General features: G+C 42.2%; 1 protein-coding gene across 1 annotated transcript; it reads left to right on the forward strand.

Annotated features, from left to right (window-relative positions):
- The first annotated feature begins 715 nt into the window (after positions 1-715).
- slc35b3 (solute carrier family 35 member B3) lies at positions 716-3,747 on the forward strand. Its single transcript, XM_037279928.1, has 10 exons — positions 716-952; positions 1,314-1,551; positions 1,648-1,769; positions 1,839-1,993; positions 2,076-2,183; positions 2,258-2,355; positions 2,487-2,579; positions 2,722-2,833; positions 2,937-3,006; positions 3,131-3,747. The coding sequence occupies exons 2-10, from the start codon at positions 1,336-1,338 to the stop codon at positions 3,279-3,281; spliced, it is 1,125 nt and encodes a 374-aa protein (XP_037135823.1). The 5' UTR covers positions 716-952; positions 1,314-1,335; the 3' UTR covers positions 3,282-3,747.
- Positions 3,748-20,184: the final 16,437 nt, after the last annotated feature.

Genomic DNA, 20,184 nt, shown 5'->3' on the forward strand with positions numbered 1-20,184 from the left:
CGGAGGGCAGGGAAGGAAATAATGCCTTCCTAGAGTGTATTAACCTCTGGCTGGCGAGGTAACAAAAAAAAAGGGCATACCGGCTAAGAGAGGTAGTATGGGAAAGAAAAAGAGCAAAACAAAAAAATGTGCATGGAAATATATTAATGGAATAAGTCTGAGATCAGAAGATAAACAGGAATAATACAATATACTAACTAAAAAGGGAGGACAAATAAGACATTTCGAAAGAGTATATAGAGCTCTTTTATTGGACCTTGAGTACAGGAATTGCTTTTATATTTGAAATGAGATTTTACCTTTTTCTCTTTCTTTCTTTTTTGTTTCTCTGGGATGTTGGAAATGAACTAGTATTATCATTTGTGAGCAATTTGTTCAAAACATATTTTATGATGTTATTTCTGACACTGTTTTTTTGCCCCATTATTTGTTTTGATTGCATTTAAGTGTTTAAGACCTTTTATCGTTATTACTTCCAATCTTCATTATGCTGATGTATAATTCATATATTTTTATGTTGACTTTTCTAGCTCTTGGTTTAATATTTGCAGAACATTTTATTTTTATTTGCATTTCAGTCTTTGTTTTAGTTTGTCATTTGTCTTTTTATTGAGTTCCCTGTTTTCCTATTTCTTCTTTGAAATTGAAGAGGACCTGACCGGATGGACGCACTGGTGGACCAATGGAATGAGTGTTTACCGGTGAGTGCCTGCGCCGACCGGAAGTTGTTGGCTGCGGCTGCCGCAGCTGCTGCAACGCCACTCTAGCAACGACGTTGCTAGCCACAGGGCTTCTTCCAGCTCCTTTGCCAAATTGCCAGCTTGTCACCGGCGAAGACAATTACGGACGAGTTTCATCGTCAGTCAATATGACTTGGAGATGTTTACAGTCATGCATTTCGCCGGAAAATGACTGTAATTCAACGTAGAGATACCCGGAAGTGTTGTCGAAGGTAACGGGCCGGTCACATTTTTGCATTCTGGCTCACATCCATGCAAAATGCCTCATTTCCAACGTTCTGGCCTTCAAGTTGACTCAAATGCATCCGATGGTGAAATGAAAGCATGTGATTTGGTGTTCGGTAGCAAGTGTGCTGTTGCAGAGATTTTGTCTATTGACAAAAAAGCTTTTTTTCCTTATTTGTTTTTGAAATCTCTCCCCTAACATTTGATAACATGACAGTCGAGCCTTTTTTTTGTGTGTGTGTTTGAGCAGTCGTAATAAATATTCTTAATTAGTTTCAAGATTAGCACATTAAACACCTTACTAGATAGAAACTTGAAACTGATCAAATAGTGTTTTTGTTCCCACAGCCACGAGTAGAACCTTGCCACAATGAGTGCAAAATATGGCCTGGCGGGGTACAACAGTTCGCGGAAGCACATTTCAATATCAGTTCCGGCATCTGCAGAGGTGATGTCCCCTCATATAAAGTCTATGGAGGAACTGAAGGTTCTTGGAATCAGACTTGGCAACTTTAGTGCCCCCACACAGTTTTGCATCTGTGTGGCTGGGGTCTTCTTCTTTTACCTAATCTATGGATATGTACAGGTAATAAAGCAAATACTACCTTGAAAGTAACACCTGACTTTGTGACACCCAAATGAGAAATCAATACTTCCATCTTTGTTTTGTCGTGCTGCTCAGGAATTAATCTTTTCAGTGGAGGGGTTCAAGCCCTTTGGTTGGTACCTCACTCTGGTCCAATTTGGGTTCTACTCTCTGTTTGGACTCATGGAGCTTCAATTCACAAAAGACAAACGCCGAAGGTACAGCGATTTTGCTGCATGGAGATGATGAACTGAACGCCTGAACTTGTTTTTCTTTTTCCCCTCCAGGATACCTGGGAAGACGTATATGATCCTTGCATTTCTAACCGTGGCAACCATCGGCCTTTCAAACACCTCTCTGGGTTACTTGAACTACCCGACACAGGTCATCTTTAAGTGCTGTAAACTCATTCCTGTCATGATTGGAGGAGTATTTTTACAAGGTCTGTTATGCCTATTTTGAAATCATTTAAAAACGGATCGTTCTGCTGACGTTTGGAATCACGACTCGGTTTTGTGTTTCAGATAAACGCTATAATGTGATTGATGTGACGGCTGCTGTCTGCATGAGTTTTGGACTCATCTGGTTCACGCTTGCTGACAGTAAAGTGACACCCAACTTTAATGTCACAGGTCAGTACTGTGCCACACAAAGGCAAAAATGGTCCTTTATCTTGGACATGACTAAGATGTTTGTTTGTCTTCAGGTGTTGTCATCATTTCCCTAGCACTGTGCGCAGATGCCGTTATTGGAAATGTGCAGGAGAAAGCCATGAAACTTCATAATGCCTCCAATTCTGAAATGGTATTTGACCTCTATCCATACAGTTTTGTTTTTTTACATAGACAGCCTGATGGAAAATGTCGGCAAAGTTGAAATCATTTCTCCATTTGTTTGGTGTCTAACATGTTAAGCGGTCTGTGCTATGTTTACAGGTGTTGTACTCGTACTCCATCGGCTTTGTGTACATCCTGACAGGGCTGCTCAGTGTGGGTGGGCTTGGACCAGCAGTCTCTTTCTGCTCAGAGGTGAGCTGGTGCAAAATTGCACCTTAACAGGGTCTAACATGAAAACTTTTTGAATTTGTTCTGGCATCCTAAGGTAAGGTTGTGGCCTTACTGACCCAAATGAATTTGCTGTATTTGTAATTATAATCGGGTTAATTTTTAGGACCCTCTGACGACGTACGGATACGCATTCCTTTTCTCCCTTTCGGGTTATTTGGGCGTCTCCTTTGTGTTGGCCTTGATCAAGCTGTTTGATGCTCTTGTTGCAGTTACTGGTGAGTTTTCCAACTTTTTGTCAAATATGTGAACTTCCAAAGTCTAACTAAGAGCAAAAGAAATAACTGGTGTCCAAATCGTGACCGTTTGACTTCTTTGCAGTGACCACGGGTCGGAAAGCAATATCAATTGTTTTTTCCTTCATGTTCTTCACCAAGCCCTTCACTTTTCAGTAAGTACTGCCATCTTTGGACTTTTTTCTGTTGAATCATGTGATCACTGCTAAGAAAACTTGGATTTGCCTTTCCTGACCCTGCAGTCCATTGGCGTAAACCTCTGACCTTCTCCCAACCCAGGTACATCTGGGGTGGCCTTCTGGTGCTCTTTGGCATCTTCTTGAATGTTTACAGTAAAAACCGTGACAAAATGAAGCTTCCCTCAGTCAAGGACCTGAAGAGCTGGCTTTTGACGGGAAAGAAAGTCAGACTCCTCTCCCAAAATGTCTAAGAGGCATCCACGGGTGATCAACATTGAGCCAAGTGTTCTTTTTCCAACGATCGGCCAGCCTCACATGCGGCGACATGACTCAACTATGATACCCAATGGAATTTTGGGCTTCTCTTCACCATAAGACAACTGGTACAGACTGAAACTACCCCAAAGTGAAGAAATGAGTGGCCGTTTTTGAATGCACACCAACAGCGATCCAATGTGAACAACACTGAGAAGGGAATCAAGAGACCAAATCACACACTTTGCACTGGAAAACATTTGTGGAAATGAATTGCTATCAATTGACAGGTTTCTTCCCATGTAACAAATCAACATTGTAAGAATGAATTTACTGCAATCGTAAAATAGCCGCGACATGTGCCACAAAGACTGGGCTTTTTTTTGTTGTTAAAAAAAAAAAAGAATTGTAATATAAACAGTCTGCTCTCTGAACAGTTGTATTTGGGTGTGTTGCTGCTAACCACGTGTGTTTGGGTGAAGGCATCATGATCTTTTTACAATAAAACAAAATCAAAAGTTTGTGTTAATAGTCATATGTTTTAAGGGTCTATCAAATGAGGGTTTTTTTTTTTTTTTTTTAAACATCTTGTGGTCGATTTTCATTTATCTACCAACTCCCGCTTGGCACTGCTTGACACAATCACCAAAAAGGGAAAGCCATGTTGACAGATGAACAGTGAAAGATTACATTAGAGGTCAAGGGTTCGTGTTCCCGTATTAAACATTTGTGCGGCAATAAACACACCCCTGCAGAGTACAGCTTCATCACTGTGCGAACGGCTACTCTCCTCCCTGAAAGGTCATTATTGGATGGGGGAAAGCCCAGTTGACCCAAGGCAAAGCACATCATTTGTCTTTTAACACCAGGAGAACACACCTAGACCAATGCAGGCTGACCCCTGCTTTCAACATGGAGAACTTTTCCATTTTTCAAGGCCACATAGAAATTGACTCTCCATTCATGTCCAAAATGTGCACGCATGCACACACAATTCAATTCCTTCCAGAGTTAAATGTTGCATCGTTGTTGTCACACGCTTATCTTAAAACACAGTGTACAGCTGTTGATCTTACCTTGTTGGAGATGAAGGAAGCATGTCCAACATGGAGGCAAGCATGGCTGAGGTAGAGAGGCCATAGCAGGCAGGTAGGAAGGAGAGAGGGGTGCTGGCAGGTAGCACACAGGTGTTTGCATCCAATCCAAATTGTAAGATCCAAGCGGTAAAAAAAGATATATCCCTCCAATCTTCTTGGCTGACTGAGGTTGCCTGCCATGTGGGAGCAGCCATCTTTACCTGATCAGGTGCCTAATCAGGTGGTTGAGCAGGTGACCAGAGGCTGTTTCAAAATAAATGTCCATGGCCCAAGGCCAGCAAATTTGAACTAGAGTTCAAAAAATGAAGGTCAATGGCCCAAGGCCAGCCAATCCTAACCAAAATTAAAGTTTAAGCAAAGGAAACCAAATTGGCTCCAACATGAACAGTTTCATATGATTTCTGGAGGTCAAGGAAGACAGCCCCTCCCCTTCTGGTCCAAGGAAGACTTTCTTTTTTTTTTTTTTTCCAACACAGTAGCATGTTGCAGTTACTCATCAATGATTGCATTGGGTGAAGTGTAAAAGGGCTAGTTCATTTTTGCAAATTGGAATTTGGAATACCAATCATGTGATAGCAAATACATATCAAAAATATGAATTTGGTAAGGCCAACAAAATGAAGAACCATTGCTTCTACATACATGGTTGGCAAATAATGGAAACCAATGAGCCATGTTTTAGCTTGTACAAACATTCATTATGTTGGAAGTAATAAATGTTAAAGCAGAGTCATAGTAGCCCAGCCACTGTTTGAAACTTTTCCCTGTGTCATATGATGGCCATCTGCTCGGCTGAGCCACGCTTACCCAAAAGCCCCTGGGCTAGATGTTTCTCTGCCCAACGCCAAATCTCTCTTAAAACTGCGTTAAGGATGCGATGGTGGACCGCTACAATTAGCGCAGGTGCCAAGCTGTAGGACAAATGGGAGGAAACGGAATTGAAGCAGATTACAGTCTGGGTGGGAGGGAGGGAGGATGGTTCGTGGAGGGAAGGGCAACTCTGGTGCTTGGAGATGATAAATGAAATGAAAATTGTACAGGCTTGGACAGCGGCCCTTACTGCTGTTTGAAATTCACTGCGCTGTGATTAAAATTGGAACAGAACGGTGGTTAGAAGTCCTGGCAAGTTCTCTTCCTTTATTAGCAGCTGTTTAGCTGTTGTTGAGAATGCTGCGCTCCTATCAACTTGACAAATGGACTCGATCGACTGTGTGATGCTGCGCCATATGACCAAGAGCGCCATGTATTTTTCACTCACACCCGGAGCATTGTACTTGGGAGTCCAACAAACACACGTGTGGAATGTTCACACGCCCGCCCAACTTGGATGTCCTATATAGCTGGAGCAGGGGGTAAAATATTCCACTGCAGTCATTCATGAAGAGAAATTCTTAATAATAAATATCCCACCAATAATGAATGTGCTGCTGGCTGCAGTTGTCTTGGGGGCATAATATCTAATTTCCTCCCAATGTTTCATATCTCTTCTCCGGTGTGTCGACACAGTCCATCACTGCACTCCAGTGTAGGTTCCTATCGCTTGTTATTTTTCAAATCAATCTATTAATCAAAAGCATGGACAGATGAGCTCCAATAAATTACAGATTGCTGGACAAATGGCCAATGTTAACCGCGTGGCAGAAGAAGCGACTCCCGTGGGTGCTTCTAGGTGGCCACCGTGTGAGGGAGATCTGCCAAAATGTCATTTGAAATGACACTGGATATTACCAAACCATTTTTTTAATACGAGTGGAGACACCGAAGCCATTGCTCTTTTTAATGAAATTCCCCGCACCTGCATGAGCGTTACCATCGGTTGGTTCGAGATCATACATCTTTCTTGACACCCAACCTCTGCATGTCTCTTTTTTAGATTCATTATATAATGTCAGTTAAATAAACATCAATAAATAACTTACTGAGATCAAATGGAGCATGGTTGGACTTGACCAAGCCAGATTTTGTGAGTCAACCCTCCCCTATAACAAGTCCAGCCACATGGAAAAAGACAGTTAGTTTAGGGAATCAGGCCAAGCTACAGGGGCAAAAAGGTGTAGAGCCAGATGAAACAGAGCAGACAAAACACCCTCATAAATCTCTAACTGCCATGTTGAATCCTTACCACAGACCAGCTTAGGTGCAAGGGGCCAAGCAGTCAGCTCGGGCACAGGCCGTAAAGTGAAGGGCGGGCTCGGAGGGCACGCACACGCACATGCACACACAGTTACAGTATATTGTACCTGAACATGGCAATAGTAGCTATCAGCAGGGAATATGCTACCATCAAGCCCAATAACATCAGCGGGCAGGAACCTTAGCCCTGACACCACATGACATGCATATGTGCAGAGGCAGCGTGAGGCGATGGCGTCCCAGGTAGCGGCAGGGCTTTGAAGGAGATGCCCACTGACAGTGGTCCAATGTGGGGGAGAAGAGACCTCCGCCAAACCTGCTTTGCAAAGAGAAAAAACAGGCCCTCTTGAAGAAACACAAAGAACATAGAGGAGGGGGCGTGTGTCTTGAAACGGACAGCCAAAATGAAAGTACATTCAATGATTGATTTTTTTTCAATAAAAAACAATGACTTACCAGAATTTTCTTTCATTGTATTTTGAACGGGTATATCCAATTTGCCGTATTTTTTTATTTTTAAAATGATTTATTTTATTTTTTTTTGTTATGTTTGCAGTGTGTACAGCTACCGATCGATGTACACAACTCTATAACCGTTCTGATGACTACGGAAATAAACATGCACACTTTGGTTCACAATATTGTCTACAAATGTCTGTTTTTTGCATAGGACCTCGAATATGCTCCAAACATTAACACGGCTGCTTTTTATGCTGCACTGGGAAACAACATGTCATTTCCAAACAATAGCATAACAGAAGGCCGCCGCTGTAATATGGAGCATATAAAAGAATAAATAATCCGGATGTCTGCGGTGTCCAATGCAAAGTAATTTAACGCATCAATGCTGCCACCTATTAATTTCTGGGAGGGAGAAGCGGAGCAGGGCAGAGCAGAGCAGATTGCACTGATTGGACAGACAACGCAGCTGCATCTTGTCTCACTTCCCCACCAAACACAAGGCATAAATAGAGCTCCAAATGTACGCACAGTCACATGGGAGAGAGTGACACTGTATTCCTAATGAATGAATGAATTACCCAAGTACGTACGTATGTCTACAGATAGAGGGGCCCAGCCCATTTGGGGCTCTTGTCCTCAGGGCGCTGGCTGCATCACGCGGAGCCCTGCAGGCTTCAATGGAAATCCCAGGCTGCTTTAATTAGATCCACAGCTTCTGACCCCCGTCTTTTTCCCCAAATAGCTTTGGTGGGGGTACCGCTATCGCCACAAAAACAACACATTGTGGAGGCCACAAAGCCTAAATTCAAAGTAGTTGGACACAAATTTGGGGCTTGACTTCCTCTTTAAGTTACGATTGTAAGATCAGTATCTGCTTGACATGCTTGACCATTCTTTTCCTAACACAGGTGGACGATTATACAGTACAACTTTTTTTTTTTTAATGGCCTTACTGTATTATACTCCACTACTCTGTTAGCAATTAATATGAGCTGAATGACAGTATTTTATCTGATGTATGTTTTGTCATTATCACTGTGGTCCATCATTACTTTCCTATTATTGTCTGGGGGGACATTTGAGAGCGTTCGGAAGAGCTGTGGATGAGGGACGAGAGACTTTTTTTTTCTTTTCGGAGGTTAATGTGGGGGAGGGGGATATTTGCCCCAAAGATATAATGTCCGTGTTTTCCTGCAATTAATTAATGGGTCCCCAGTTAGTTAGTAGAAGGCAGCTCTTGCTTCACCGTGGCGACTGCGAGAGGGCAAAAGAGGTCGGAGCCGAGCTCGCTCGCCTCTGTAGCTCCAGGCTCTTAGTTGTGAGCCGCTGGATTTGGACTATTTTTAACGAAATCCCTTTATGGATAGATAAATCTGATTTTATGCAAGAAGAGTCTCCTGGGTTTCAATTAACTGGGGATCACACTGCAGAGCAACGTATCACCAAACCAAAGAGGAAAGAATGCAGATAGAAAGGGAGAAGGAACCTTTAATTAATGCCGTCTAATGAAACAAACGTGAAATGCATTATGGATTCTATTTTGGAGGCCGTAGGTGAGGGTCACTGTTTGCTTGGGCTTCCCTTCCCAGTGATATTCATCTATCAAAGTTCATTTTGTGTTTATGTACGTATATTAACAGCGGATGGATGGTAAAAGGCTTGGGAAACCTGAGCTGGGTGGATGGAATTGATCCAATAAAAAATAAAGTAGTCAAAGAGTCATGTCGAATGGCTGCGACCAGTTCAGGGTATACCCCGTGGCACCAAAGAGTGACTGATTCATGGCAAAGCAGTCATACCACCCAGAAGAAGCAGAGAAAAGGGTGAGAACGTCCATAAAGAGTGTTTGGTCAAAATGCACAGTCTGTCACCTTAGCACTCATTGTCTCACCGTGACGCGTCTCTTTTTGGGCCGTCAGCTCATTGTCTCTCGTTAAAGTACCCACGGGGGTGCTCCTTGGTGTGAAGTTGATCTCAGGTTATAGTCACTTACTCGCCATGCCCCCATTACTGCCATGACATTCCTCTCTCCATTCGATTCCCAGCATGAGCGCCAATCGCAAAGTGTATTCCGCTTCTGTGCTGCGTGGTTGGTGGGGAATGATATGCTTCATCGGAGCGCGAAAATGTGCTCTGATACCTTTGGCTGAAATGCAAACGCAGGCTGGATGAGTACAGGTTTGTATACACACACACACACAAAATGTTGCTTAGGCGTGCAGCTGCTGAGCAATGAGCATGCAGACGTCATGTGGAGACAGTGAACATCACATGCTAATAAACATCCAAGCTGTCAATTGTGAAAAGAAAAAACATCGAGACATATTTCAAGCCCCAAATGTGACATGATCCATTTTACACATGTGAATAATAATACATTTCGCTACTATGTGGTTTCTTCAGTTTTCTGCTGTATTAATTTTTTCAATATTATCATTTGATTTATTTATTACGGTTTGATCATTATTTTTGATAACATTTCAAGTTTTTATTCAACCCTAACAAATGGTTGTTTGATACGATATATTAACATACAAGAACAGCAGGAGGAGAGTACTCATCTGTGAGAAATGATTCCATTGAATTTCTCATTTCAAATCCACCGCCTTTTATTCCAAAGAAACTTGGACAGAGAGGACCAAAAGTAAAAAGGACTTGAGTCCAATGTCGGTGTTATTTTGCCGAGACGGGTAATTGTAACTCCATGACAACGGAAAGGATAGAATTGAATATGGCCGGCTGACATTTAGTTGAATGCATCAAAGTCAAGTCGTCGTCTTTGCTCCAATTAGTCGTCGCACTCAGCCAGATTGGGAGGAGAAATCCATTGGCCGTAGGGATTGGTCAATCTTTGAGGGATTCTTTTCAAGATGTGCACGCACAATAGCCCGCAGGTACTCATGGGAAATGTAGGCCCTCAAAGCCTTTCTGGACAGTCCTGGAGGTGTCCTTTTGCTTCCAATGACCAATTAAACCATTTTATGTAGGTCAGATATAATGTTGTCATTAGACAGCCTCTTCTCCTTATAATGAATGCCTATTATTGAGGATGAGCTTCAAAAAATGACTACAATTTATCCTTCAGATCACATGGCATGGATTATATATAATGTGTTGATTTCAAGCTGCTGGCTATTGGCCACATTATTAGGAACACGGTAAATGATCTAATATACACTTCTTTGCAAACATGGTGAATATGTGCATTGTCTTGACTTGGCTTATTTTTTCTCCTCTCCAACTCTTGCTGCCGTTGGCTTGAGGAAAGTCACACTGCTTAATTAAGGACAGAGAAGAGTATGGGCGGGCCCGTTCTATGCAGTGTCCTCATTAGTGGATTTTCCACCCGGAGGTGCTTTTGAGAAACACTATGTCTAATGAGGGACTAACAGTCACACAAGTAATAGCACGGCTTTCTCAAATTGGGCTTGAAGAAAACTTTGTTCATACTCACGGGCCACTTTTTAGGTACACCTCCACAATCACTAAACAGGGTACCAATTTAAGGTTTTTGATGTTCCGAGAGATTGTTAAGTCAAAATGCTTGTTTTTTTGAAGATGTATTTTGTCCTTGATTGCTCAGAGACGCCCATAAATAATCGATAGTGATGATGATTAGTATGATAATGATGACAATGATAACGATGAGACGTTTTTTTTTAAACCTATGAAGTCCTGCAAAATGATATTCAACATTACTTTCCATAAGCAGGCTGCGGAAGGGGTGAACCTGCCCTCTGGCTAACAATAACTGTCGCTTCTCGTACACACACAACACACACACACTCATCCAGCCAAACGCTCACAGCACGCCTCTGTACAGGTAATCTCACTTAATCATCTCAGAGGTCACAGCAAAGTGAGGTGGCTGATAATTGCTGTAGTGAGCAGCACCAAGTGAAGGATTGCAGGAGAAGGAGTTAGTTGAACGCTGGGGGTTGGGGGCAATGACACAATGGAGATAAGTGTACCTTCCACTGGCTCGTTTATTGTATGAATCACATAAAATGGCATGTTCTAAAAACCATCAAAAACACTAATAAAAAGAGAGATAATCACAAATAGAGTGGAAATAAAATGAATGTCCTGCACAATTCCTTACAATTGCTTTTATATAGCTGACAGTACAAACATTTTGTCTTTTGTGAAGGGGGGGTGAGGAACGTCACTTAAAATACTACATATATATATATATATTAATGTTAAACTAACATATATAGCTGGAATTGCATTAAATGTAACAATAGCATCAAATATACAACAAAGAGAAATAAAAGAAATAGGAAATAAAAATTCACTTAACATTGATGGTTACCGTAATGTTCATAAAACCCAGTGTGGCTTCAAAGTCAAATTAAGTTCAGTGGGCAAAATGATGCCGGTCTCCGTGTATCCATTTATATGACTCTTTTTATGGCTGAATCAAAGCTGCCTAGCTAATCAACGCTCTATTACAAAGCTTCTTCATGGCGCCACTTTGATTGGCTTCAATTTACATAATGGTGGAACGCTGAGAAAGTCAGCTCTCAACTGCGTTCCATTTCTACCAGCAAACAGATTAGGTGGCTTTATGGATTTGCAACACGTGCAAAAGCATTTGTGCTTGGCTTTTTTTCTTCTTTTATTTCATTACTGGCCTTTTCCACCTGGACTAGGGAGGTGTTGACAATCCCCGGGGAGACATTTCGACTATTCTGTGATTGTCTGTACATACAACATGAAGAGAATTATGGGCTTGACTTCCTCTTTAATGATAAATACAATGGTTTCCTTCCTCTCTGGTGTCTTTTTGGTTAGCAAGACCGTAAAAGCAAAACAGAGATGGCTGAACTTACTATTGTGCACATGCACAGTTGTGTCACTGCATATTTTTTTCCTCTGCTGAAACACACCAGTTGCCCGTCGATATAACAGACCAACACCGATGAACCAATCACGGCAAAGAAATTAACAGAGCAGCAAAGCTTCAGGGCGTCAAGCTGCCCTTCTCATGGGGCGCCGCATAAAGGCGAGCTCAGGTAGCTGCTACTTTTTAATGACGCCATTTGCCTAATGCCTTCTCCATCTTGTCAATCTATTATCCCTCATCTCTGCCTTGTGTGGCTGCATCACCCTCGCCCCTTGACTCCGACTCGCCAAAAGAGCCGAGCCTTGCGATATCGCTGCGGTGGCCCGTGAGGAGCCTCCTCCAGACTAATTGGTGTGAGATGCTACATTAAAGACAATGACAACAACAAAAAGGGAAGAACAGGACAGTAATGGGCATGTTTTTTCTGCAGCTTTTCTTAGCAGCTATCATTGAACAGTCTAGCAATTAAAGTGACACTGATGGTAACCAAACAGCACTTTTGAACAAGGTGCTTTGAAATCCCCAGAAAAAAATATACATATATAGTAATAAAGTCAACTTTACTTTGAGGATTTTACTTATTGCATTTTTTTTTTTTATTTAACCCCTACAATATTTGAGTGAAAACCGCATTTCAGCACTGCTGGGTGGACAGTTCCGACGTCCCAAATTGGTCAGTCTCCTTGTGGGTATGTTCTTTTTTCAATTGATTCACCACCGTTGTACTGTTAAAGGCACATTGGGTATTATTTACTAATGCCATGACCTAAATTCATATTGGAGCATGTACACAATTTGTGCCACCAAGAGAGAGAACACACGTCGCAAGCCTACCATAATGTCATCAGCAGAGGTGCAACCAAAATGTCATCACAAATGACTTCTACGTAAATAAGACCTCCAGCACACACACACACACATACATGCACACGTGCACACACACTTATCCCAATTCAGCCTTTTTATGAAAGGATTGAGTGACATGAAGTTCACTAGATGAATAGTTTGGTAGCCCTAGGCGGGTAAGGGGACGAATTGGCCGTAAATAGGATTGAAGTTGAAATGGAAAGAGCTGCTTCGCTGATTAGGGGGATGGGCAGAAAGGGTTGGGTAGTAGGGCTGGCCGAGGCCAGAGGTAATGTAGAGGTGAGTAGTTCACCTGCAGAGTAGACTTGTTCTTTCTGATGATTCCTAGAATATGAGCAACTGGCTGTTTAGTAGAAAGGTCCAAGCCGCAATCCGTTTCACATCCGAGGTGTTTGAATTCCAAAACATTTTTCTACTTAATATAAAGAATTCAATTGATCTGAGGGTTAGGTTGGGGTTCTTTAGTATGGAATGTACCTTGGGGGATTGAAATGCACTCTTATTTCTGATCAAATAGAGAAAGAAGATTATAAAGTAATGATGTTTTGAAAGGAGGGAGGAAAGGTTGTCCTTTGGAACTGATGAGTGGACAACCTGGTGTGAAAGGATGCTTCCCAGTAGGCCGACATTAAGAAATGAACGGTGCCTTGGTTCCGAGTCATTAGACAGCCTTAAAGCTGATGACACGGGCGGAGAGAAGATTGATATCTTCTCAATTGGTATCCAACAGGAAGGCCGTTGACGCCACATGTGACCATCACCTATGAATTCATTGAGTCAAGTCATTTTTGGTGCAATGTTGTTTTTCCTTTGCGACTTCATAAAGTCATGGAATTATCACAGCAAGTGCTTGTGGCGGTAAGTGGAGGTAAGCCAATTTAAGTCGAATAGCATTGAAGAAGCAGATGTCGACATTTGCATTGCAAGCTATCACACAAAGTAAGTTGTACATTATATATATATTTTTTTAAATGCATTGCTCAAATGGCACTTCCACTGCAAACACCCAAGCGCTCACGCACACCCAGACATGCGGCGGCGACACACAGTCGACAGACAGCAGGGCCCCGTCTGGGATCAGCAAAGAGCATGGATCTGCGGCGTGGTGAGAGCAAATGATTTGAGGCATATGTCAAGTCCTTGCCAATTCAAAACAAAGCACTGTCAAGAACACTCTGCCTTGGCCGGGCGGCCCGCTTCCTGCTCGGCTGCGCTCGGCACGCGCCGGGCAATTTTATCCTCCCAGTCCAAGACCCAGCCCGTCATCGTCCTTTCACTTGCCCCCACAGACTGCCGCCGACTCGGCGCGTGCTGCTCCCATCCGAGCGGCCGCCACACATTTGCCTGCGAGGCTTGAGAGGGGGGCCTCCACACCCGGGAGACTAAGTCCCTTCACATTACCCATTGTGGGAGAAGCACTGCCAGACATGGGAGAGAAAGGGAGAGAGAGAGGGGGGAAAAAGAAAAGAAAAAAAGCGTATTTGTGAAACAATAACAGAGGTAAGAAACTGAAGTGAAATTCAGAGATTTGTAAAGGTTGTACACCATGAAAGTTGCAAAGTAGAACGCAATCTGATACCATAAGCTTGATTTTCCTCACTGCAAAATCAGATTTCGGAACTGGAGTAGCATGGTGCGTACATCTGTCTCCCAGTTGAAAGTTCCATTGTTTTCATCTCATTTCAGGCCTTCCTGTTCAGAGTTTGCATCTTTTTCCCCATTTTTTTTTTTTTTAATTGTGGCCTTGCGACATGTTTTATGCTACTATGTCAAAAGTCTATTTTTATATCTATTGAATAGGAGAAGCTATTATGTATAATTATACTGGCATTGACCCTGACAAAGAATGGTAAAATGATATGACTTTTTTATCATATTTATATAGTTTTCAAAGCTTATGATTTGGAAAGGAAATTAAATTATAGTATAATTAATGATCATGATGAGTCATCGGGTGGGCCAAATATTATAGGTTAAGAAATGCGGTCCACATTCCTTCTCATGGATCTTAATGGCAGCTGGCCCTTTGATGAAGGGAATGAAATCATGTCATTGCAGTGATATAAAAGTGGGATGTGTCTGATTTAATTATGAACAGATGTAGTGTGAAAAGTAGCATAGGGGGTGGGGCTTCCTACTGAACGTGCACTGCCATGTCAGATGAGTCTCCCCATTACATGGAGCCACAAAGTATTTCCACTCTGCTCCAGTGAGAAGCCAAAATTGTTGACTTTCATCGTGTTTGCTTCCGGCCAAATGTTAGACCGCAGACTTGGTATGGATTGAGCTTGTTAACCTCCATCATCCTAAATCAAAATAACCAAATGTGTTGTTTTGCTCCCCCCCCACTTATGAAAACAAATCAAGTTTTGTGAAATTGTTGATAACGCCGTCTGTCGTGCTCTAAATACATTTGGAGCATCAATGTTGCGTAATAGCTTACATTTCATTATTTTATGCCCCTAAATCCCATGGGCCAAATTATTGTTCGTTTATCCAGGATAAAAAAACAATTTAAACAATTTTAAAAGAACTCTATAAATCTATCAATCAGACCTGGCTAAATTGCAGCCCACCATTCCCAATGTTTGCCTGGCCATCGCAGTGAAGAAAAAATGGTTGGATGGATGTCATTTTTCATCTTTTTACACCACAAAAGATGATGGATGATTATCCATGGCCTCCCTCTCTCCCCCTATAATGTTCACTGTTGATGTCTACTGAAAAGCTTGGAAAATGACTGTCATCACACTTCACAGCAGGCTGGATAGATCCACTCAGTGTGGACTTTCTGAAGCAACATGACAAAGCCGGCTTTCTTTCTTTATGTAAACATCTCTGATAGGCATATACAAGTGTTTATCTGATTCCAATTGCCATGGAGTCACGTTATCACATGCACGCGCAAACTTATCCGCTTGTCCACGCAGAAGCCGAGCACAAACGTACTGGTTTTCTACCACGTAAAAGCCGTGTGATGGATAACGAATGCACAAAGTCTGTTTGGCAAGCAAGTCGACCAACAAGCAGAGGGGAGGTGGGGGCTTCTCCTAATGACTCTTTGCCAAATAAATGATGACAAACTTGAGCTCTCTCTCTCTTTGCCACTGAGCATTACGTTCGCTATCTAATGACGTTGAATGGTGATGCGACAACAAATATATTATGCCAATGCATCTTAAATGGCCATCCCTAAGGAAACGCATCTGAATTGTAAATTTATCTATCAAGATATCATTTTTTTTCCCCCAATTTCAAATAGCTGCATACCTAATGTGCATTTTTTTCTATGTACATTTTTATAACCACTTGTATGTGTGAAAGTAATGTGAAATTGTCAAGGAACGGACAACAACAACAACCTTGGATTTATGCATTTGCATCAGGGGGTGGGAGGTAGAAAATATAAAAGTTGATTCCAAATGATGCTACTAAATTCTTTCCAGACAACACTTAATCCCTGGAATGCAATAAGAGTCGTTTATAAGTGTTTTCCATTAGCGTGCTTTATGTTATGGAAAAAAAAACTGATTTGACCTGATTTTAAGGTCAACCGCTATACTTCAACCGAACCGTGAAAATCCTCTTAAAAATCAGACCCATTTTGCTTGTCATTAGAACCAAATTTGAATGTCAGTTTTAATGACATGTGCTTACCTTGCGTACCACAGTTCACTCTAACCAAGAGGTTTGCTTCGCTTTAGTGGGCATACCTGCACCTTAAATGAATAGTGTCTCAGCCATGGTGTTACCTAATCAGCACTGGTTTCCCATATGGGGACCTGAGTTTTGCTTCGAAAATTGTAAAAGGTCCCCATGATGTGACTATGAAAACAGATCTATCTCCAAAAAAAAGCATGCACGCACACACACGCAGGCTAATGTTCAGGCTAATGTCCTTTCTGCTTTTATCTGGAGGCGATGTGACAGACAAAGGGCTCCAGACAGAGTGAAGAACAGTTTTAAATCTTTCTGTCATGGCCATCTTCCTATGGCTTGCAGGGATTCTGCTAAAGTAAGTCCACCACTTTGCAGCAATGTGACACATGTTGAAGTATAAATCCGGACTGAGACTTTCTTTTATGCACATAGACACAAACAGATAAGTCACCTTTATGAGGTGCAAAAAAAAAAAAACATTTCACCACTGGGGAAATACCTTGCCAGAACTTAACCTCTAAAACTCTTGTCGTGTGAAAAGTGCTCAATAAATAAACTTTAGATACAGTACATGGATGGATGGATGGATGGATGGATGGATGGATGGATGGATGGATGGATGGATGGATGGATGGATGGATGGATGGATGGATGGATGGATGGATGGATGGATGGATGGATGGATGGATGGATGGATGGATGGATGGATGGACGGACGGACAGTTTGTTGGCATATACAGGCAATTACAGTAGCGTTTAGTAGTTATTTCTTCGATTTGAAGAAGAAAGTTCAAAATGCCTTGGGTAAGAGTTCTAATTGCTGGAGGTACAAGAGGTCAATGAGAAAATGCCTTCCTCGTCTTTGAAATTCCCTTTTAATGTGAACATGTGACGTCCCAAGTGGATGTCATGTGACTGTAGCCATATGTCCATCATTTTTACGATGCATTTTCCTTGTTCTTGCGGCCCCAGCAGCCCCGTGTGGCCCTTTCCCACTCGTCTCTATCCCCTTCTCATTTTTCTACTCAGTAGGCATGGGTCAATCTTGTATCACTGATGAGCTTCTTATCAGACCCATGCGGAGGTCCTAATTAGCCAGCAAGCACCGGGTGGCTTCTGGATGAGCCTGGCACGTGCTTGCACCGAGGTTACGAAATGGTCTGCTTGGAGACTCCTCGAGCAAATCAGAGTAAGTCTTGAGAAGACTGACATGGCAACACATGGTTCCAAATGTTTTTCTAATGATATCAGTATTGTCAAAAGAGTTGCTATTGTCATTCCACTTTTTTATTTGCTCCACTGCTGTTACTTTTGGGTTTTGCACACTGAGCGGTGTAATTGCAATGGGCCACAAAAGGTTCATGTTTCTCACTGCCCGAGAGCAAAAGCAAAATTTCATGTTGTTGACAAATCCCGTGACAGCACAAATAAACATAAATTATACATATATGTTATTGAAGGACTGATCTCATGGAAATTGGCCACACTCAAGAATTAGGCCACTTTTGTCAAGTGTTGTGTGAAAAGGGGTTTTGGGGTCACACTGTGTGTGTGTGTGTGTGTGTGTGTGTCTGTGTGTGAATGGACATTAAAAGAAGTGGGGTAGGGTTATTGAGAGGATTTCAATTCTATCCGTCAAGCCATATTAGATGGCCGCCTATACATGTAAATAACCAAGCCACGATGCCTACAAGAAGTTAGGGTTCGTTTTTTCATTCCTATTTGAATGAAGCTTTTGTACAATATTCCATTTCTTGTGATGTTTCTGTATATCATCACTGTACAATATCTCAGCTAAAGTGTGCCTTTGTTTCCTTCGGCAAAGTCTGCCTCCCTGGATAGGAATGTCTAAGTGGCGCTGTGTGTGTGTGTGTACAGTAGAAGGCCTCTTAGTCTTAACAAGGTGTTGGCTCAGGTAAACACACTTGCAAGTGTGTCAGAGCCCAGGGTGAAATACAACACGGATGAGCTCAAATGAAAGCGATGAAGGCTTTTGCCATTTCCGTACGTGGCTTAAGGTGTGTTTGTTCACGCAACAAGGTCATCCAATTAGCCAGCCATCCTCCGCCGTGCTCTTCTTCACACCCTCCTCGTTATCCTGTGGGAGGTGTTTGATATGGAAGATGACTGTCGCCAACAGGTTACCACTTATTCCTTCATTGTTCTTTTTCAGATGGTGCGTTTGTTTTTGACAGAACGATGTCACGCTACAGGGTAAAGGTGTCCATTATTATTTGTATCAGTTGTCTTTTTTTGCTCCAACAATTATTGCAATTCTTATTTATTGTGTTCATCCTCCAAAATGCGCTCTGGGCAGTTTCTCTCTTTTTTGCAGCTGTGCTGAAGTTTGATTCTTCAGATCCCCAAAAGATAAAAGGATTGGACGGCGAGCTTTAAAGTGATTTTACCTGAGGATTGAAGAGAAGTCTCAGAAGCTAGAAGGACATGCAGGCACCATGCTGCTGAGGTGAGGATTGATTTGAAGTGGAGGCCTTTCGAGCCTTCTCTCCAAACAACATAAATGCAAACTCACATGCACGCAGAAAAAATGTGTGCGTGTGCAGGTGGCTTCAAGAAAGTCAAAGCCGTGAGTGACATAAATGAGTGAGAAGGACCGCTGGCGCCGCTGCCGCTATACAGTATGGTGCTTTGGAGCCACTCTGACTAATTGGGCTAATTTAGCGGCTGGAGAAGCAAAGGAGTCCCAGAGGAGCGAGTGGCTCCTTATTCTTTTCATCATCACTCCCTCTCAGTCTTTCTCGCCTGATCTGAACCCATCTCTCTCGCCAAGCAAGGCTGCTGCACCTTGCTTGCACTTTGATAGCCAGCCCTCTCATGTTGCAATCAAGAGAGAGGTGAGAACGTCTGAAGTCACTTAGCACTCGCCGCGCTTCTTATCACACTAGACAATCTATTTCGAGGTAGGTAGGCAGGCAGGTAGGTAGGTTAAAGATGACAATTAAGAATGAAATAGATCAAATGAATATAATAAATAATCATTTCGCTAAATAAGCACAACGGTCGTAATATTACAAAGAACATTAATGCGATGCAGTGGAATTTGGCTTCTTGAGTTTTAATCGATCTCATCACATCGTGGCGGGAATAATGGTTAGTAAGCGAGCCCTAAATGACATATCAAAGGGGAGGGTAACGTAGAAGAATCCAAATACAAACTAAATAAGCAAACTGTCAAACTCTGGATGAAGTCAAATACAATGACAGCAAAGCATGAGTAGCCAGATAATTAAATGCCCAATAGCGACACTGACCACAGAAACTTTATAAAAAGATCAGATTTGTCTGCAAGGCTATTGCATACAAAATGAAAATTAAATTTTGTGAACACATAGTCAGAGCTACAATCAAAATCAACCTGAAAAACAACTAATAACTCGTATCCTTTTGATGTATTTAAACCGTATAGCTTCATATACAAATGAAGATGTCATGATGGTCGTTCACATTGTATTTTCCTTTGTTCTTCTCTCACATTAACTTACCAGCATGGCCTACTGGCTTGGTAGTAAATGAAGCCTTAGCACGCACGGCCAGCTCGTGAAACATGATAAAGTGACGAGAAAAAAAGGCTCGCAATCTCCTGTAAAGCCTCAGAGTCGGAACACGTGCCAAGGAAACGATCATCTCCTTTCCGAAGGTACCTCAAGGCACCGTAAAGACCATTCGCCACCAATATCAATAAAACACACGGGCAATACATTCCAGCGCTACTCCCAATCTAATGCATTATGGCTCTTCTTTTGTCTTTTGATGGGGAGGGAGGATTCATATTATGTCATGGCTTACGCTGGAGATGACTGATAATCGACA

This window comes from Syngnathus acus, chromosome 20, assembly GCF_901709675.1.
Source record: "Syngnathus acus chromosome 20, fSynAcu1.2, whole genome shotgun sequence".
Taxonomy (NCBI): Eukaryota; Metazoa; Chordata; class Actinopteri; order Syngnathiformes; family Syngnathidae; genus Syngnathus; species Syngnathus acus.

Coding starts and splice junctions, on each gene's coding strand:
- slc35b3 (XM_037279928.1), top strand. CDS start 1,336: ATGAGTGCAAAATATGGCCTGGCGGGGTACAACAGTTCGCGGAAGCAC. Junction 2,356..2,486: donor ATGCCTCCAATTCTGAAATG/GTATTTGACCTC, acceptor CTATGTTTACAG/GTGTTGTACTCGTACTCCAT. Junction 2,580..2,721: donor CAGTCTCTTTCTGCTCAGAG/GTGAGCTGGTGC, acceptor GTTAATTTTTAG/GACCCTCTGACGACGTACGG.